We start from the raw sequence: 16,979 nt of genomic DNA on the forward strand, positions 1-16,979 counted from the left end.
CCACAATGTTAACTGTATTTGTGCAAAATAGTAAATAGGAATGTGTTGTTTTCAACGGGCCATTTTACTTTTAATGTGGACAGGTCCGTCATGGTTTTTCCCCAAAACTCTGATAGGAGGCATGGATTTCCTTGTTTGGCAGACTGGTACATTTCCCAAGCTCTTCAAGCAAACAATCCTCCAGCCTTGATCTGGGAAACAGGAACACTTTGTGAAATCACTATGTACACATTGACTAGCCTAACGCAGCAATTAAAGTCATGGGGAAATCCAGGTTCAACTCCGGCCCAGCCCAGAGGTTCATGAGATTTTCGTGAGAATGTATTCAGCTATTCTCATGCAATTACCTTTGAGCTCCTCAGAGGAAGGCTGGGGCCACCGCACATGTGATCACTCCACCCCCATGAGAATATCTGCGAGTGCATATCAATTCCATCTTCGTAGGCGCATTTGTGGATTCTCAAATTGGACATGTGCAGGTGTGCTGTGCTGGGGAAAAAACATACTGGTACTTTCCCACTATCTGACAGATTACCCTTGTGTGTTCCATGCATGACTGAAGAGTTGCCAAATTTCATGACAATCGTATTTTCCATAACGAATTGGCTTTGTGCCCCAGAACAGTTTTCCAAAGCAGGGTTGAACCACAACACAGCGTACCACAATTTGGTTGTGTGTTTGCAAGCAGTGATGGACATGCCAAAATCTGTCTGAACCGTCAACTTCTCAATATGCAATTCTATGCATATTTACTCAGAATAATTTCTGCTGTAAACTGTGTCTAGGATGTTCAGTAATATAGTGTGGGATAGTCTCTAGCTGGTCCAAGAGGACCCGGTGAACTTATGGCTCAGCAACAATTTAAACCCTGCTCTTTCCAGTCCTAGACCAAAACTTTAACAACTACAGAAGACTGTTCATTTCATGCTTTTGTCTACGGGTGGAATCAAACGTCTCACTCTTCCAATTGTTACATTTGCACAAGCATCCCGGTTTGCCAGATGGAATGATGTCCCCATCTTCACCCACCCTTTGCTGTTCTGGGGGTTGCCCTGCTCCCTTCTCCTGCCAGAGTCACTTGGTGGACACCCCCATTGTGCAAGCCCTTTCTCAGGGCTTCTGCTCACATGGGGGTTTAGGAACAAATCTCACGCACTTTGTTGCATCTTCAAATACTTTGTAAAGGGTTCCCACTCATCTTTAAAGTCACAATTATCCTTGTCCTGTAGCTTATATCTCCCGGCAGAATGACAAATCTCTCATCATTCTGCCCGGACACTGAAGTCCAGTGCCCTCGCTGCAAGAAGCCAAGTTACAGGGAACCAGGCAGAGGACCTTCTCGGTAGTGGCACCCACCATGTGGAACGCCCTCCCACCAGATGTCAAAGAGAAAAATAACTACCAAACTTTTAGAAGACATCTAAAGGCAGCCCTGTTTAGGGAAGCTTTTAATGTTTAATAGGTTATTGTATTTTAGTGTTTTGTTGGAAGCCGCCCAGAGTGGCTGGGGAAACCCAGCCAAATGGGTGGGGTATAAATAAATTATTATTATTATTATTACCCGAAATATATTCAGGAAAAGTCACAGACATTTTGTTCTCGTCTGTCGAAAATATGTGAGTGCCAGATGTGAACCTAGCTGCTGAAACAGACACCAGCTCTCCCTCCATTTAAGCTGCTCGAGAGGGGCTTTAAGAGAGAGAGTTTTGCTTTCTTCATCTGAGAGCAGAAGAGTCTTGTGGCACCTTAAAAATGAAAAGCTTTATTGCGGCATAATCTTCTGTGGACTGGAGCCCACCCTCGTCAGTGGCAAGACGGCTATATACATAATTATGGGGTGGGGCATAATAAACAGTAATGCCAAACAGCCGTGAAACTTGAGGGGATGACAGTAGTTCTGAAGCCTTTTCGTGCAGATTCTGGAAGGGGAGTTAACAACAGATGTGCAGATTCTACAGCGCCTGCAGGTGTCAATGAATGCACAACTTAGCCTTTGAACAAAATCAAATCAGCACTTGCATAGATATATATTTGTCGCTGCGGCTTCCAGACCCGTCCTCCCCCATTCAGAAGATCCCAGTCTGTCACAAAGATGTCCTCCAGCTCTTTCTGTCAGACACATCCCTCCGTGTGCTGTTTTTGACATGAAAAACAGCAGATGGCCATATTTGGGGTAAAGCAAGAGGTGATGCTGGTTTAATTCATTGCTTCCCATTGATAGACGAGTGTCGCCTCCCGCTGTCTGCCAAACAGCATTTGATTCTGCATTTGATGCATCTTTTCTTGTCTTTGCTCGGCTTCCGGACGGTGCTTCATCCTAATTTCTAGAATGTGATGACATACATTCAGCAGCTCCAAGTGAATTCAATAATGTGAAATGCGTACAGCTTGCCTGTGCTGCTTGCCTATCAGTTCTGCTTCTGCGCTTATTAATAGACACTGGCTGTTTATAATCACCCTCCTGCTTTCTGGCAAATTGTCTTCCCATCAGTTTTCTGCATCCGTTCTTTGCACTCTCGCTTATCGTCTGTTCCTACAGCTTATACGGTGCCTTCACCGTTGCACTTTAGAGGACAGGAGTATGTTGCAAACAAACCCCAGTTTTTAGTGATACCACAACGATGCAAAGGAATGACTACTTGCTACATCTTTCTTGGGTTGCGATTTTCAGGCTCTTTACTTTCAAAAACCATCTATTAGCTTGACAGGGAGATGGTAACATGCAATTCTTACACTATAAATATTGGCTGGATTTCTTAGACAGAGAAGGAGCATTGTGTTTTGTCAAACCACAGTTTCTGTTATAGCCAAATCAGGAAATTGTGGTTTAACCTCTGTTTGCAACTCAAGATATCTAATACAGTAGGGGGGCATCAGTGGGGCCACACGGGCGATTGCCCTGGATGCAAATTTCTTAGGGGCACAAAAAAGTTCAAAAGGGGGGGGGGGGAGAAACAAAGAAGTGCACCCTCCCTCTCACACAGAGAATCTCCTAATGTCCATGTGGATGGACTGAGGAGCAGAATTGGGTGGTGGGCGGTTGCTTGGGTGCCCTCTGCATTGGGTTTAGAAGGATTGCTCCCGACCAATCCCTTATCCCGCTCTCCATCATACTCAACACTCATGGGGTGTCACAGTTGCCAAGCTATTGCCCCTTTGTTCTAGCCCACCAGCAGGAGGTACTGAGGATACTTGCTTTGCCCCGGGCACTGGCAACCCACGCTAGGCCACTGATCTAGCAAGAATCCTGGCTTGGTTTCACAGTTAAACCACAGTGTCTCTGTTTAGATGTCCTGTGAACCCCAAATGTCTAGCATTACAGTGGGAAGGAGAAGAGCAGGGAGTGTAGAAGCACAATGCTCATCTTTGTCATGTCTGTACTGTCCTACCATCATAAGATACTGGATACCAATGAGCATAATTCCTGTTAATGACAGAGATGCAGCTGGGTGGAAAATGGACACTTGGAGAATATTCAAAAATAAAAATAATTACAATGTGACCGTTGTAATATTCATCACAGAGTTTACAGAGCTGGGTTATAAGCCAGACATCTTTTTTTAAAAAAGAAAAAGAAATGAGGGGTAGGAACCATATTTCAATCTTCATTCAAGAATCCCAAGTTGTAACCTGATGTCTCAGCTCCTCGGAAGGACTTAGCCTACAAGATTCCTCCCTGGGGGCCTCCAGACTGTGGCTAATTTTGTGTGGGATTCAACCAAATTCTGGCAAATTCAGGTTGTGCAGTTCTTGTTGACTGGGAGGTCTTGTGCAACAAACCAAGTCCCACCCCTGTGCTTTTTGAGATAAATAACATGATGGAGACAGACACCCCAACTCTAGGGGGGCGAGGGGTCTTTGGCCCCTTCAATATTTGTTTAATGTCTGCAGAAATGCTCTCATCATCCTGATATAAGCCACCAAGCTGCAACAGACAAGCTGCTCTCAGTTGGAGGTGTCTAAGAGAGTTGGGATGGGAGCACAGGCAGGCAGGGAGAGGGGATTTGATTCAGTTTTCAGTTAAAGACAAATCTGCTGAATTTTCACTTTATGGAACAAAATGCAAACCAAAGCACAGCTGTCCTTCAAAATTTGCAGTTCTCCAAATCTTGCAATGTAGTTCTCCAGCCAAGTAGTGTGCACAAAATTCACACGTGAAGTGAAAATAACACAACATGCAATTGATTAGTAGAAATTGCTTTGCAGAAATGTGTATATTAGAAGAAAAACGAAAACACTAATGAATTTTCATCAGGGCTCTTTTTTGTTTGTTTTAATGGCAAACTGATGTGGAAATGGGGAGAACGCAACTTAAGATGGGAAAAAGTAGAAGCTGAAATGGACAGACCCCACCTCCCCACGAACGAACAAGGGTGAAGCAGGGGCAACTCAATGGAGGCTACCAGCACTTGCTTCCTTCTCTCCCCACTCTCACCCCATGAATACTCAGGTTTCTTACAATTACTTGTTTTTGGTACCTTCTGATCCATTTACAGGACAAAAGGCGCTTGACACACCCTCAAGACAATAATAAAATTCTGGTACAGGACACAAATATATTCCTACTTGAAAGTCTACTAAATTCTGATTTTGAGGCAACATCCATCATGCTGGCAAATATGTAAATACCCAGAAAAAGCAGCACAATCCTTTGCACATTTACTCAGATGTAGGCCTCATAGAATCAACTGGCTCTTGCTTCCTAGTAATAGTGCTTAGCCTAAGTTAGTTGCCTTCGATTCGGTTGTGGTGGTGCAGCAATTGCAGATCAAAGAAACAAGACTGCATTCCTTCTCATTTCCTCAAGCGGATCCTTATTTGGAATCACTCACTGGATCACAATACAATTGATTCCAGAGGCTGCTTGGATACCAGCTGTAACATTTATCAGACAAAATATTAAGAAGGATTATCTTCATTTGCATCTTTTTTAAAAAAGAGAAAGTTTTGCACTATACCCCAGTCAGTCTTTTCCTCCCAGTTAACTTGTGGACAAACCTGAGGGAATCTGTTGGCCTCTCAACTCCCAATCCCTCTTTTCCGTCCAAGGTATTAATTGTATCTGTGTCTTGGTAATCGGTTTGGCCTGTTTCCACAGCACTCAGACATTTTCTTCATGGCTCGCCTCGCAAAATCCACTTTGCCCCTGTCTTTGCGTATGGCTGTGTATTCGTACGCTTTCAGCTTGATGTAATAGTCTGAGAATTTGTTGTACAGGACGGAGATGGGCATTCCGTTCAGAATGATCCCGAAAGCGATGCAGAGGAAAGCAAAGAGTCGTCCGAGGTGGGTTTCCGGACACATGTCTCCATATCCAACAGTAGAAATGCTTACCTTGAAAAGAAAACACAAAACAAGGCAGTTACTCAGAACATCCAAGCCACCTTTCTATGCTGAGGACAGATGGGTCATTTAGAGACTGGTCTCTGAAGGACAGAGGCGGTATTTTTTCCTCCCCATTGCAATGTTGGGAAGGAAAGAGAGATTCATCTGCAATAGATATGAGAATCTGCCTCTGCTCTTCCCATCCCTGAAGATCAGAGATGGCGTCACAGTGCACAGAGGAAGGTGCCCATGGTGGGGACTCTCAAACTACCACTTCTTCCCAACACAGAGAACTCATGCATGCATAAACTGCACACCATTTAGCTGCCTTTCCCTCCCTTATGTGACAATGATCTCTTTCTATGAATGATGGTGTGTTTGAGCAACTTCTGAGCCACAGCAGTGTCCTCAGTAAAGATGGCCAAGCACATCAATGTCACTTTCTCATTTCCCCAATCCTAAATTCAGTTCTCTATAGTTATACATCAGTTTGTGAATTTTCCAAACAAACAAACAAAATCCTCATGAAAATTCACCAGCATTTCCCTGCAATTTTCTCGTGTGATACCATTTCATATACAAACTTGCCTAATCTACATTTGTTTTTTGCAAAGCCATTTTCACTAATATAACACATTTTGTATGCCATTTTCACTAATTACTTGGCTGGAGAACTGCATTGCAAAATTCGGACCAATGCAAATGTCGAAGGATAGCTGTGTTTTCATTTGGTGAGTTCACCTTTAAATGTGAACTGAATCCAACCTCCCCCCCCCATCCCTCCTTGTCAGCTGCTAATTTGACACCTTGGTTTTATGTGAAGCAGGCAGTGGTGGACTGGGCTGGGGGTGACAGAAGCAGGTCCCTCAGACCATTTATTTCCCCTCTCTACCCATTTGTGGTCCTAGGAATGTCTTTCCCGAGTGTCTTTTTCAACATCTATTGTTTAGGTTTGGGCCACCGTACCTTGCTCTATAGGGACGCGGGTGGCGCTGTGGGTTAAACCACAGAGCCTAGGACTTGCTGATCAGAAGGTCGGCGGTTCGAATCCCCGCGACGGGGTGAGCCCGTTGCTCAGTCACTGCTCCTGCCAACCTAGCAGTTCGAAAGCATGTCAAAGTGCAAGTAGATAAATAGGTATCACTCTGGCGGGAAGGTAAACGGTGTTTACGTGCGCTGCTCTGGTTCGCCAGAAGTGGCTTAGTCATGCTGGCCACATGACCCATAAGCTGTACACCGGCTCCCTCGGCCAATAAAGCGAGATGAGCGCCACAACCCCAGAGTCGGTCACAACTGGACCTAATGGTCAGGGGTCCCTTTACCTTTACCTTGATCTATGCTGGTTGAAAACTGCAACCAATTCCATGCTGGCATTGAAGTCAATTTGCCTGTTTCAGAATTCAATCTCCATCTGCCTGTTTCAGAATTATGGTGGAGCTTCGTTTATTTTATGAATCATTTGTTTTAAGACATTTATTTGCCACCTTTTGGCAAAAAGGCCACAGGGCAATTCACATAGGATGTAATAAACAACAAGCCGGTCACCTTTTGTTTCTCCCAGGTCCCTCATTCGTGAAAAACGACAGGGCAGCAGTGCCTCCTTCCCATAATATAATAATAATAATAATTTATTATTTATACCCCGCCCATCTGGCTGAGTTTCCCCAGCCACTCTGGGCGGCTCCCAGTCAAGTGTTAAAAACAGTACAGCGTTAAATATTAAAAACGTCCCTGAACAGGGCTGCCTTCAGATGTCTTTTAAAGATAGGATAGCTGCTTATTTCCTTCACATCTGAAGGGAGGGTGTTCCACAGGGTGGGTGCCACTACCGAGAAGGTCCTCTGTCTGATTCCCTGTAACCTTACTTCTCGCAATGAGGGAACCGCCAGAAGGCCCTCGGCGCTGGACCTCAGTGTTCGGGCTGAATGATGGGGGTGGAGACGCTCCTTCAGGTATACAGGACCGAGGCCGTTTAGGGCTTTAAAGGTCAGCACCAACACTTTGAATTGTGCTTGGAAACGTACTGGGAGCCAATGCAGATCTCTCAGGACCGGTGTTATGTGGTCCCGGCGGCCACTCCCAGTCACCGTATCCAGGCTGTCAAGGTTCTTGGTTCTGCTGTCTCCCTAAGTACACTTTGGCCTCTCCCCCTCCGCTCTACCTATCTTCAGGAACGCTTGCCAGGAAGGCGGCTTCTCCTGTTGATACTCCTGCAACTTGGAGAAGGAATGTTTGCAGGGTGGACAGGGGGTTGGTGGAGGAAGAGGAGGCCAGAACAAAACAAGGAGCTGAATTCCCCCCCTGTTTTCAGGGACTCTTAAAGCTGCAAGAGATGGGGAAAAGCAGAGATGGGTGGATGGTGGTGGAAGAGCCGAGTGCTGGGAACCCAGCACTGACCTGTTTTGTCCGAAGAATGGCGTCTCACTTTGCATTTGTCGTTCTGCTGACCTTATCCTGCAATTGTTATTATAGCCCATGCCAAGGTATTATAGGGATGTTGAGAAAACAGTGAAAGAAATGGCTCCAGACGGAATGTGCATTGGGCTCTCCTTCCCTTTTTAGTGCCTTGGCTTCCGTCTGGCAGCATCCAGTGCAATATTCACTGGAAAGGCAGCCATGCAGTGGGGAGGGCATTTTCCTCTTTTCACCCAAAGAAAAAGGAGCCTGATGTTTCAGATGAGTGAAACGTCCTGCTCCCTCCCTGAGCCTGCAGCAAGCGAGCTTATTTGTCGGATGCACCTGGCGCATTTGATGGTCTAAAAGGGATTAGTTTTGTGGCCTGATGGAAATTAACTCACTGGAATTGAATGTTAATGCAGGAGGGAGATCTCCGAAAATAAACAGCCAGATGAGAGAGCCAGGAGTCCTGGTGGGGAATTTTTCACGTGTGTTTCTTTATGCCTTGGTGAGATGAGGATCGGAGGAAGGATAGGCATCAACTCTGTGGGGCCCTGGTCCCTTTGCCCCCCAATAAAATATTTTGGGGGGTTGGACCCCAATATTTTCTGCAAGTTGGTGCCTCCCTCCCCAGCCACTTCCCCCCACTTGGGCACCGCCCTCTTTTCCCAGCTTGTCTCCCGGCTTTTGGCACCTGCATTGGACCTCCTCACCTTGACTGGGCCAAGTGAAAAATACACACAGAGAACTAGGTGCTGCTGTTGTCTACAGGTGTCTGCAGCTGTGCAGGATTCAAGCATGGGGAATGGGCATCTGCTCCACTGTTGGAGCATGGGGAAGACGAAGGAGAGTGGGATTTGGAGTTCGGGAGGGTTCGTTGTGCCAACAGCCACCAGCCCAGACCAACCACCAGGATGAGAAGATGGGTTTAGATAGACATTCCTGCAACCAGTGCTTTTTTTCTGGGGCTTCTCAAACACCAACACTTTTTTTCCTAGAAGAAAAGCTCTGCCTGCAGCCTCATGCTGGAGTTGTTCCCATTGCTGGTGTTCATTGGTCACACCCGCAACATTCATTTGAAACACTTCTACCACTTTCAGAGTGCTGCCTCCCCACAAAGAACCCCGGGAACAGTTATAGGTGCTGGAATCACAGTTTTAAGAGGGCATCTCTTGCCAACTCTCAGCTCCCCTGATTCTTTGGGGGGAAGCCTTGACTGTTAAAGTGGTGCAAGAGTGCTTTCAATGTATGGGGTGGTTGCGAGTTACCGTGTGATTGTCGTTTTTCTTCCCAGAACAATACCTGCTAAGCCAGGGATAGGAAACCTTTGACCTCCAAACAGGCCACTCCCTTTAGAACAGTGGCCCTCCCGATGTTGCAGGACTTGAGGGTTCATTTGTGGAAACAATAAACTTCTTTCTAGATTAATCACAATTGCCTAAAATGAAAATACTTAGCAGCTAATGGATGACCGTATTCATGATCTCTCTCTCTCTCTCTCTCTCTCTCTCTCTCTCTCTCTCTCTCTCTCTCATATCTATCTATAATCTATCTATCAATCTATCATCTATCTAGTGTGGTGTAGTGGTTAAGAGCAATAGACTCGTAATCTGGGGAACCGGGTTCGCTTCCCCGCTCCTCCACATGCAGCTGCTGGGTGACTTTGGGCCAGTCACACTTCTTTGAAGTCTCTCAGCCCCACTCACCTCACAGAGTGCTTGTTGTGGGGGAGGAAGGGAAAGGAGAATGTTAGCCGCTTTGAGACTCCTTCGGGTAGAGATAAAGCGGGATTTCAAATCCAAACTCTTCTTCTTCTATCATCTCTCTCTCTCTCATCTATCTATCTATCATCTATCTATCTATCTATCTATCTATCTATCTATCATCTATCATCTATCTATCTATCTATCTAATCATCTATCTATCATCATCATCTATCTATCATCTATCTATCTATCTATCTATCTATCTATCTATCTATCATCTATCATCTATCTATCTATCTATCTATCTATCTATCTATCTATCTATCATCTATCTATCCCCCCACACCATATATATTAGCCTCAAAGGGGAAGGGTTATCAGAAGAGCTTTCCAGCTAAGCTCTAACATGCTTTCATAAATTGGCAGGATGCAATTTATATTCTATAGCTTCTCTAGTTTCTGTAGCACTTCTAGTTTCTGCTCACAAGTCTGTTTACATAATCTGCTGTCCAAAGTTAACACTCCCTGAACCTGCTCCAAACTTGGATTTATTTACCTATCCAAAGGAGTCAATCAAGGTCACGTCACACAAGATGAGTTTGATTGCAGGAGATGTTTGTGCTGCTGAAAACTATACAAATCCCATGCATCATCTTTCACATGTGCCAGCATTTTGCCATATGCAGGGAAGTTTCCATGGGAAGAATGTGGACACAGGCACAAGGAACAGGGTTTTTTTGTTTTAGTGAAGTGATCGCCTTGTTGCCTTCACATTTGATTAGTGCTGGTGACTCAGCAAAGACTTTGGACACCAAAGCAATATGGAAAATCTGAAAACTCAAGGGGTAGAGCTCTGTATAAAGCTTGGCGCTAGCTACCCGCCAGTGTAGTCAACCCTGAGCTTGATGTCCCAGTCCATGGAAGGCTTTGTTCCTGTGCTCTTATTGCTGAACAATTTGCAGGATGAGCCTCTGCCCTTGGGCTACTAAAACCTCCTGATTCCTCCAGCTGAGCTAGAAGAAATGTCCATTTTCCCATCCCTGGTGGCTTAGGATGCATTTCAACTAGAGACCTATAAATTATAAGCTCCGTATTGCATTACAAGCAACTGAGCCAGAGGGTCTTCCCGTTTTGTTATTTTTGTCTGCGGCTGGCTCAGTGCAAATGCAATTTAAAAAAAAATCATTTTGGGCTGTGTTGTAGCTGTGATCACCAGCTGTCTGGAAAGCCTTGTGATGGTCAGCTGCTCTTATTTTCCTATCTCGAAATTGTTCATCCACAGGCACATTTGGAAACGAAACAAAACTTCTGTAGGGACAGATTCCCAGCCTCACCTTTTTCCCAGATTCCCAGCCTCATCTTTTTAACTGCTGGGTGAGAGCTAATATGTGCCCCCTTTTGATTGCATCGCTAAACCACTGAGCAGAGCTGCTTTTGTAAACTCACTTTGGAAGGAATGTGAAACCACCCCCACAGCCTCCCTTATGTATCTGCTACAAAAATACCAGCAGCAAGCTGTCAAGTAGGCACAGATAAGTCACGGCAAAGTTGAGGCCAGGCAGACATGTGCTTTCCCTTCTTGTTTCCTTCTTCCCCTTTCTCAGCAAGAAGCAGCACAAATTCTGTGGCACAGCCGCAAAGAGCTCTCCGGTTCAAGCTCAGTGGCACTGATTTTAGCCTGATCTACTATAGGAAAGCTTCCAGCTGACGGGTGCGTGTGCATGCATGCATGTTCTGTAAAGTCAACACTCTGAACAGATGTTTGGAAAGCCAGGCATGGGGGGGGGACCCTGCCGCTGCCAAAACAGGCACGCTTGCAAGTGAAAGGGTGTGGGGAAGGAACGAGAATTGCATTGCCAGGGAGGTACTTACGGCAGCCCACCACCAGGCATGGGGGATACTGGTGAAGTTTGTGCTGGAGACATCATGTTCCACGGTGTAGACCATGGCGGAGAAGGCAAAGATCCCCAGCGCAATGAAGAGCAGGAGGCAGCCCACCTCCTGGTAGCACTGGCGCAGTGTGAAGCCAAATGCGCGCAGGCCCGTCGAATGGCGGGCCAGCTTCAGGATACGAAAAATGCGCATGAGGCGCATGATGCGCAACACCTGCCCCACCTTCCCCACCCGCCCCACTTTCTCTATGTCGTTTTCGTGCTGGGAGCCTTGCCCACGAGGCTGGTCCTCATCCACGAAGCGCTCCAGGAGGAGCTGGAGGTACAGGGGCAGGATGGCAATGAGGTCCACGGCGTTGAGGGCACTGCTGACGAAGCAGCGGATGTCCGGGGTGGAGACCAGCCGCAGCACGTACTCCAGGGTGAAGAAGGCGATGCAGAAGGTCTCCACGTGCTCCAGCAAAGGCCTCCTCTCCAGGGTGGCCTTGTCTCTGTGCTGCATCTCCTCCACCGTGTTGAGAGCCAGTGCCACCACCGAGATGAGCACAAAGAAGCTGGAGGCCACCCCCATGGCTTTGGCCGTGGTGGAGGAGAAGGGCTTCTCCATGAGGTTCCACAGGCGCCAGCGATGCTCGGCGTAGCGCATGTGCCGGAAGAGGTGCTCGCTCTCCTGCACGGCCGCCTGGGCCCGCAGCTCCCGCTGCACCTTGAGCTGCTCGTTCAGCTCGTCCCGCCTTTCCTCGAAGCAGATGCGGCAGCAGCGGGGAGTGTACTTGAGACGGACCCCCCAGTAGCTCAGCTCCTCCAGGAAGCTGCGGGGACACAGCTCGTCCCGCACCCGCAGCACCCCGGAGGCGTAGAAGTTGTAGACCAGCTGGAAGACGGCCGGGTCCCGGTCAAAGAAGTACTCGTCTCCCTGAGCCGCGTAGTCGTCGCAGAGGCCCAGTTGGCGCCAGCGGTCGGTGGAAGTGGCCAAGCGGCCCAGGCGGGTGGTGGGGTAGATGGCCACCGCCTGGTATGTCAGTCGGTAGCTTTGCCCGCCCACGTTGATGTTGAGGACGGAGGACGACGTGGTGGCTCCAGCTGGGAAGGCTGGGCTGAAGGGAAACATCGAGGGGAGCCCCTTCTCCTCTTCCTCGCCCTCTTCCTCCTCGTCCTCCAAGCAGGAGTAGCTGCTCTCAACTTCCTGAGCCAGCTGCAATGGGGATCCCCAATCAGAAGCACCAAAGCCCCCAGTCCCCCCAGTTTCGTTGCTTCTCACGGTTGCATCCCAGGTGGCCCCCGGGCGAGATTCAGTTTTATAGTCCGAGATCAGAGGCTGCTTTCTTTGCTTAAGGTTCCACATGCTTCCCCTTAGTGTTCGGTGGTGGGTGTGAAGCTTCTTCTGGTTGCCTTCTCCTTCCTGCCTAGAGCATCTGCCGCCGGAGCCGTTTTACGTTTCTTTTCCAACCGACCAGCAGCTCCAGTTGTTGCAAAAACTCAGTGTGGGATCCAGGCACATGGGGACTGCTGTTGACCGCTTTAATCTTGCTGACAGGGAAGATCTGAGTGCTTAGAGAAGGGGATTTAAAGGCTATTATCCTGTTTCAGCCTCCGCTCCCTCTATCTGTGACGTGAATGATTATGGATCCAGAAATCTGTGGATAATCAGTCGAAAAATAATAATAAGTGTAGCAGAGTCATTACTGCTAATAAAAATAAAATCAAAGGGCTTCTATTTGTGTCGCCTCAGCACATACTCAGAAAAGACTTTCCTATGAAGGAGCAACAATGGATATTTTTTGGAATTATCCAAGAGACTTTCATCTCATCTCTGATTTCCTATGTTTTCTTCTTCTTCTTCTTCTTCTTCTTCTTCTTCTTCTGCTGCTGCTGCTGCTGCTGCTGTATATCAACTGCTCTTAGAGCCGTTCCTTATGTTTACAGCCCATTTTACAGGCAGAAAAACCAACACTTAAATTTGCTGGGGTTCCTGAGAGTCAATGCAAGCGTTAATGTCAAATATTATGTAAAACAAGGGTAGCAAACATTGCTGCGCATAAATTGACATTGACTGCAGAACTCGGCAACTGCAAAATGCCAGCTTTCGTTCTTTTGTTTTTAGATCAGGTTTCTAGACGTCAAGGCTATGAAGACAAGACTTGAAGTTGACAGCGATTTGACAATGCCTGGTCAAATCTCAGAGGCCAGAGGCCGACGATCCAGAATTTCCAGTGTCAGATTCATCAGGTGGAGCTGCAGAAAGGTAGCTCCTTTCTCCCTGCTTTGACTTGCAAAAGGGTGAATAAATTATGCAAAGCATGTCATTATATGCATCCTTGCTTAATTATAAAGGATTACAATTCCGCTTCTCGGAATTTGGATTAACTTGCTTCTGAATTTCCAGGGTGTGTGTCTGTTTGTGTGCTGAGGAGAGAGTGCTCTGATCACCATCCAACCCCTTGTGTGTACCTAACGGAGCTTAAAGATGAACTTGCCCACCTGGAGATGCTTCAAGGTGAAGCATCCAAAGTGGCAGGCGAGCATCGTGCACAAGGGAAGGGCCAGAACTCAGTGGACAGAGAACACACTCTGAATGCACAAGGTCCCAAGGTCAATTCCTGGCATCTCCTGATCCGGTTGGGAAAAGACTCTTGCTTGAAACCCTGGAGAGATGTTGTCAGCCAGAGCTGGAAGTATGGAGCTCAATGAACCAACAGCCTGACTCAGTATGTGGCAGCTAGGGGATGGGGATTTACCATATTTTTCGCTCTATAAGACGCACCAGACCACAAGACACACCTAGTTTTTGGAGGAGGAAAACAAGAAAAAAAATATTCTGAATCTCAGAAGCCAGAACAGCAAGAGGGATCGCTGTGCAGTGAAAGCAGCAATCCCTCTTGCTGTTCTGGCTTCTGGGATAGCTGTGCAGCCTGCATTCACTTCATAAGACGCACACACATTTCCCCTTACTTTTTAGGAGGGAAAAAGGGAGTCTTATAGAGCAAAAAATACGGTAATTTGGGTTTCATTTACAGGTGAGCTTGCCAGATTTTCACATTCTGAAGCAGTTACATGAGCAGACATCTTTTGAAATCTGCAGTGCAGTGCAGAATCTCACGAAAATGCATACACTGGGGAAGATTGTGCATAAAAATCCATATATTAGTGAGAGTAAATACAAAAAATGTATTATTTTTATCCTGTATTCTGTTCTGTGAACTGCCTGAGATCTTTTGATGAAGGGTGATATATAAATTTAATAAAAAAAATTGCAAAAAGAAATTGCTTTGCAAACATGTGCAATAAGCAAAATTGCAGACAACGTTGTGTTATAGAAGGAGAAATTTGCATGAAGAATTTTCACGAGGATTTGATTTTTTTATTATTATTTTTGCAAAATGATGTGGCCATGTGGAGAAGTGAATTTATGATTGGGAAAGGATGCTCTACACTAACTAGCAGAGCCTCTCCAAAGTCTCAGGTGAGAAGCCCTGGCAGTGCTGCCTCTGGGCATCCATTTCGGTGGAGATCTCGGTTAGCGAAAGTCCTGGTACTGGTGGCATGAGGCCGTTTTGCTGAGCTCTGTTTTTGTGTCAAAACTTGTATGCCAGATTCTATCAAATATATGCTGCTTGCAGTAGCAGAGTGTGTCATAGGATTAAGCCGGAAGAGAATTTTCTCCCACCCCATTGCTTTTGATGGAAAACTATATTTGTGCACGAGGACTTAGTGTGGATGGCAAGCTTTTCTCCTGCTCCCCCCTCACTCTGACACAGCTGCTTTGCGGAGACTGGGCTCCCTGGCAGCTTAAATCTGACTTGTGGGTTGGACTGAATGTCAAATATTTACTGGCACAATTCCCCAAATGCTTGCCACGAACAAACAACCTGGAACTCTGTAATATTTGATCATGCAAGTGCCCTTTTGTTTGGTGGCTATCTTCTCTCTGTTTGGGGCAGTTCTTGTTGAATTGTTCATCGCAAAGAGTCTGTGTGGTTTTTGTTGCCCCGCTCAGATTTTAAAACGCTCCTGGGTGTGTTTGTTTGCTTTTGGCAGTGGGGCTGGGTGGGGAGGCATTGAATTTCCATGTGGTTCTTTGCCCCAGAGAGATGCTCTAGATAACAATGCATTGTGGGGAGATTTATGGGTGATGTTTTCCTGCCCCCTTGGCTTTGTTGTGGGTAGTATACATAGGGAAGCGTTATTCAAATAAAGCAACCGTGATTTGGTAATGGAAATAATTCAAGAAGCTGCGCACTGGCCTAGTGAATAGTTATGGGGCATCATAAACTAAAGCACTGCTAAGCAGCTGAAGATTTGATCAGCCCCTCGGACCTCTGGAAGCCCCATCTATCAGCAAGATGTGGGGGAATGGAAAGAAGAAGTTTCATGACCTTACCGGCAAACTTGCTGGGAAAATCTGAAGCCTCCCGTATTGGTAAATACCTTCTGGGGGATAGGTCAAATGATATTACACTGACTATGGCAAAGTTTATTTCGGAAGTCGCAAGAAACAGACCATCACACTCTAGACATAACAAAATGACTACCTCACTCTCTTTTGCCTCTTTTGAAATGTGATGAATTGAATTGAAAGCTGGGAAAATGAAGAAGCCGAGAGAAGCCTGAACTGACAGATTCACTTGTCCCTCATGACTGCCTCTTCCCAGCAAAGTTTTTGTGCTTTTAGCTGCTGCCCAGCAAGGAGAAAGACAACAAACAAAGCTCTTTTGAGTGTGGCAATGCAGGGATGGGAAAAGCTCTGCCTGTTAAAAAGGTAAAGGGACCCCTGACCATTAGGTCCAGTCGTGGCCGACTCTGGGGTTGCAACGCTCATCTCGCTTTACTGGCCGAGGGAGCTGGCGTACAGCTTCCAGGTCATGTGGCCAGCATGACTAAGCCACTTCTGGTGAACCAGAGTAGTGCACGGAAACACCGTTTACCTTCCTGCCAGAGCGGTACCTATTTATCTACTTGCACTTTGATGTGCTTTCAAACTGCTAGGTTGGCAGGAGTTGGGACTGAGCAACGGGAGCTCACCCCGTCACGGGGATTCGAACCGCCAACCTTCAGATCGGCAAGTCCTAGGCTCTGTGGTTTAACCCACAGCGCCACCTGCGTCCTGCCTGTTACTCACTATCTAAAGACAGGGAGTTCCTCTGGAAAGTGGCAACTTCTTTCTTAAGTGTTACATAAGGCAATAGACCAATGCCCAACACACTTGTCTTTGCCCTGCAGAGTTTTAAATGAGCTCTGCCAGGGAGCCAGACAATCCATCATTCTCTGCATGAAGGCGTGTTATCTACATGGTGATGGCAAATACAAGGTCCACCAATCAGGACACAGAGCCAGCAAACACTTGTGAACAGGTGCTAAAGAAGCCAGGGGGAAAATATATACATTGCTTTCTCTGAATTAAGGCTCGGGGCAAATGGGATACCCCCCTACTGCCACTCAGCTGAGAAACAGGATTAGCTTATATCAGTGCAAGAGGACGATAAACTGAAATGCAAATGTCAGTGCATGTTCCCACAGAGCAGATTCCTCCATTTTAAAAGAGGGATATTTGAAAATGTCAGGTAGATCTGAAGGTGTAAAAAAAGCCAAATAAATAAAAACTGAAGATTTAAAATGTCAGAATTGAGAAAGTTCTAACTTCTATGCAGCTGAAAATGCC

General features: G+C 46.6%; 1 protein-coding gene and 1 long non-coding RNA gene across 2 annotated transcripts; one reads left to right on the forward strand and one right to left on the reverse strand.

The window, feature by feature from the left end:
• Positions 1 to 1,777: 1,777 nt before the first annotated feature.
• On the reverse strand, positions 1,778 to 13,139 carry KCNV2 (potassium voltage-gated channel modifier subfamily V member 2). The gene is made up of 2 exons (XM_080987853.1): positions 11,301 to 13,139; positions 1,778 to 5,334 (listed from the first exon to the last, which is right to left on the reverse strand). Exons 1-2 carry the CDS (start codon positions 12,663 to 12,665, stop codon positions 5,053 to 5,055), a joined length of 1,647 nt encoding a protein of 548 aa, XP_080843979.1. The 5' UTR covers positions 12,666 to 13,139; the 3' UTR covers positions 1,778 to 5,052.
• LOC308466804 lies at positions 10,322 to 13,626 on the forward strand. Its single transcript, XR_013980960.1, has 2 exons — positions 10,322 to 11,139; positions 13,425 to 13,626. It is a non-coding gene; the product is annotated as an uncharacterized lncRNA (long non-coding RNA).
• Positions 13,627 to 16,979: the final 3,353 nt, after the last annotated feature.

The sequence above is a fragment of the Podarcis pityusensis genome (assembly GCF_964106645.2).
Source record: "Podarcis pityusensis genome assembly, chromosome: 17".
NCBI classification, from domain to species: Eukaryota; Metazoa; Chordata; class Lepidosauria; order Squamata; family Lacertidae; genus Podarcis; species Podarcis pityusensis.

What these genes read in the sequence shown, in the direction of transcription:
- KCNV2 (XM_080987853.1), bottom strand. Translation starts at nt 12,665, where the DNA reads ATGTGGAACCTTAAGCAAAGAAAGCAGCCTCTGATCTCGGACTATAAA. An exon ending in ATGCCTGGTGGTGGGCTGCC is followed by an intron (nt 5,335 to 11,300) that starts GTAAGTACCTCC and finishes TTTCTTTTCAAG; the next exon opens with GTAAGCATTTCTACTGTTGG.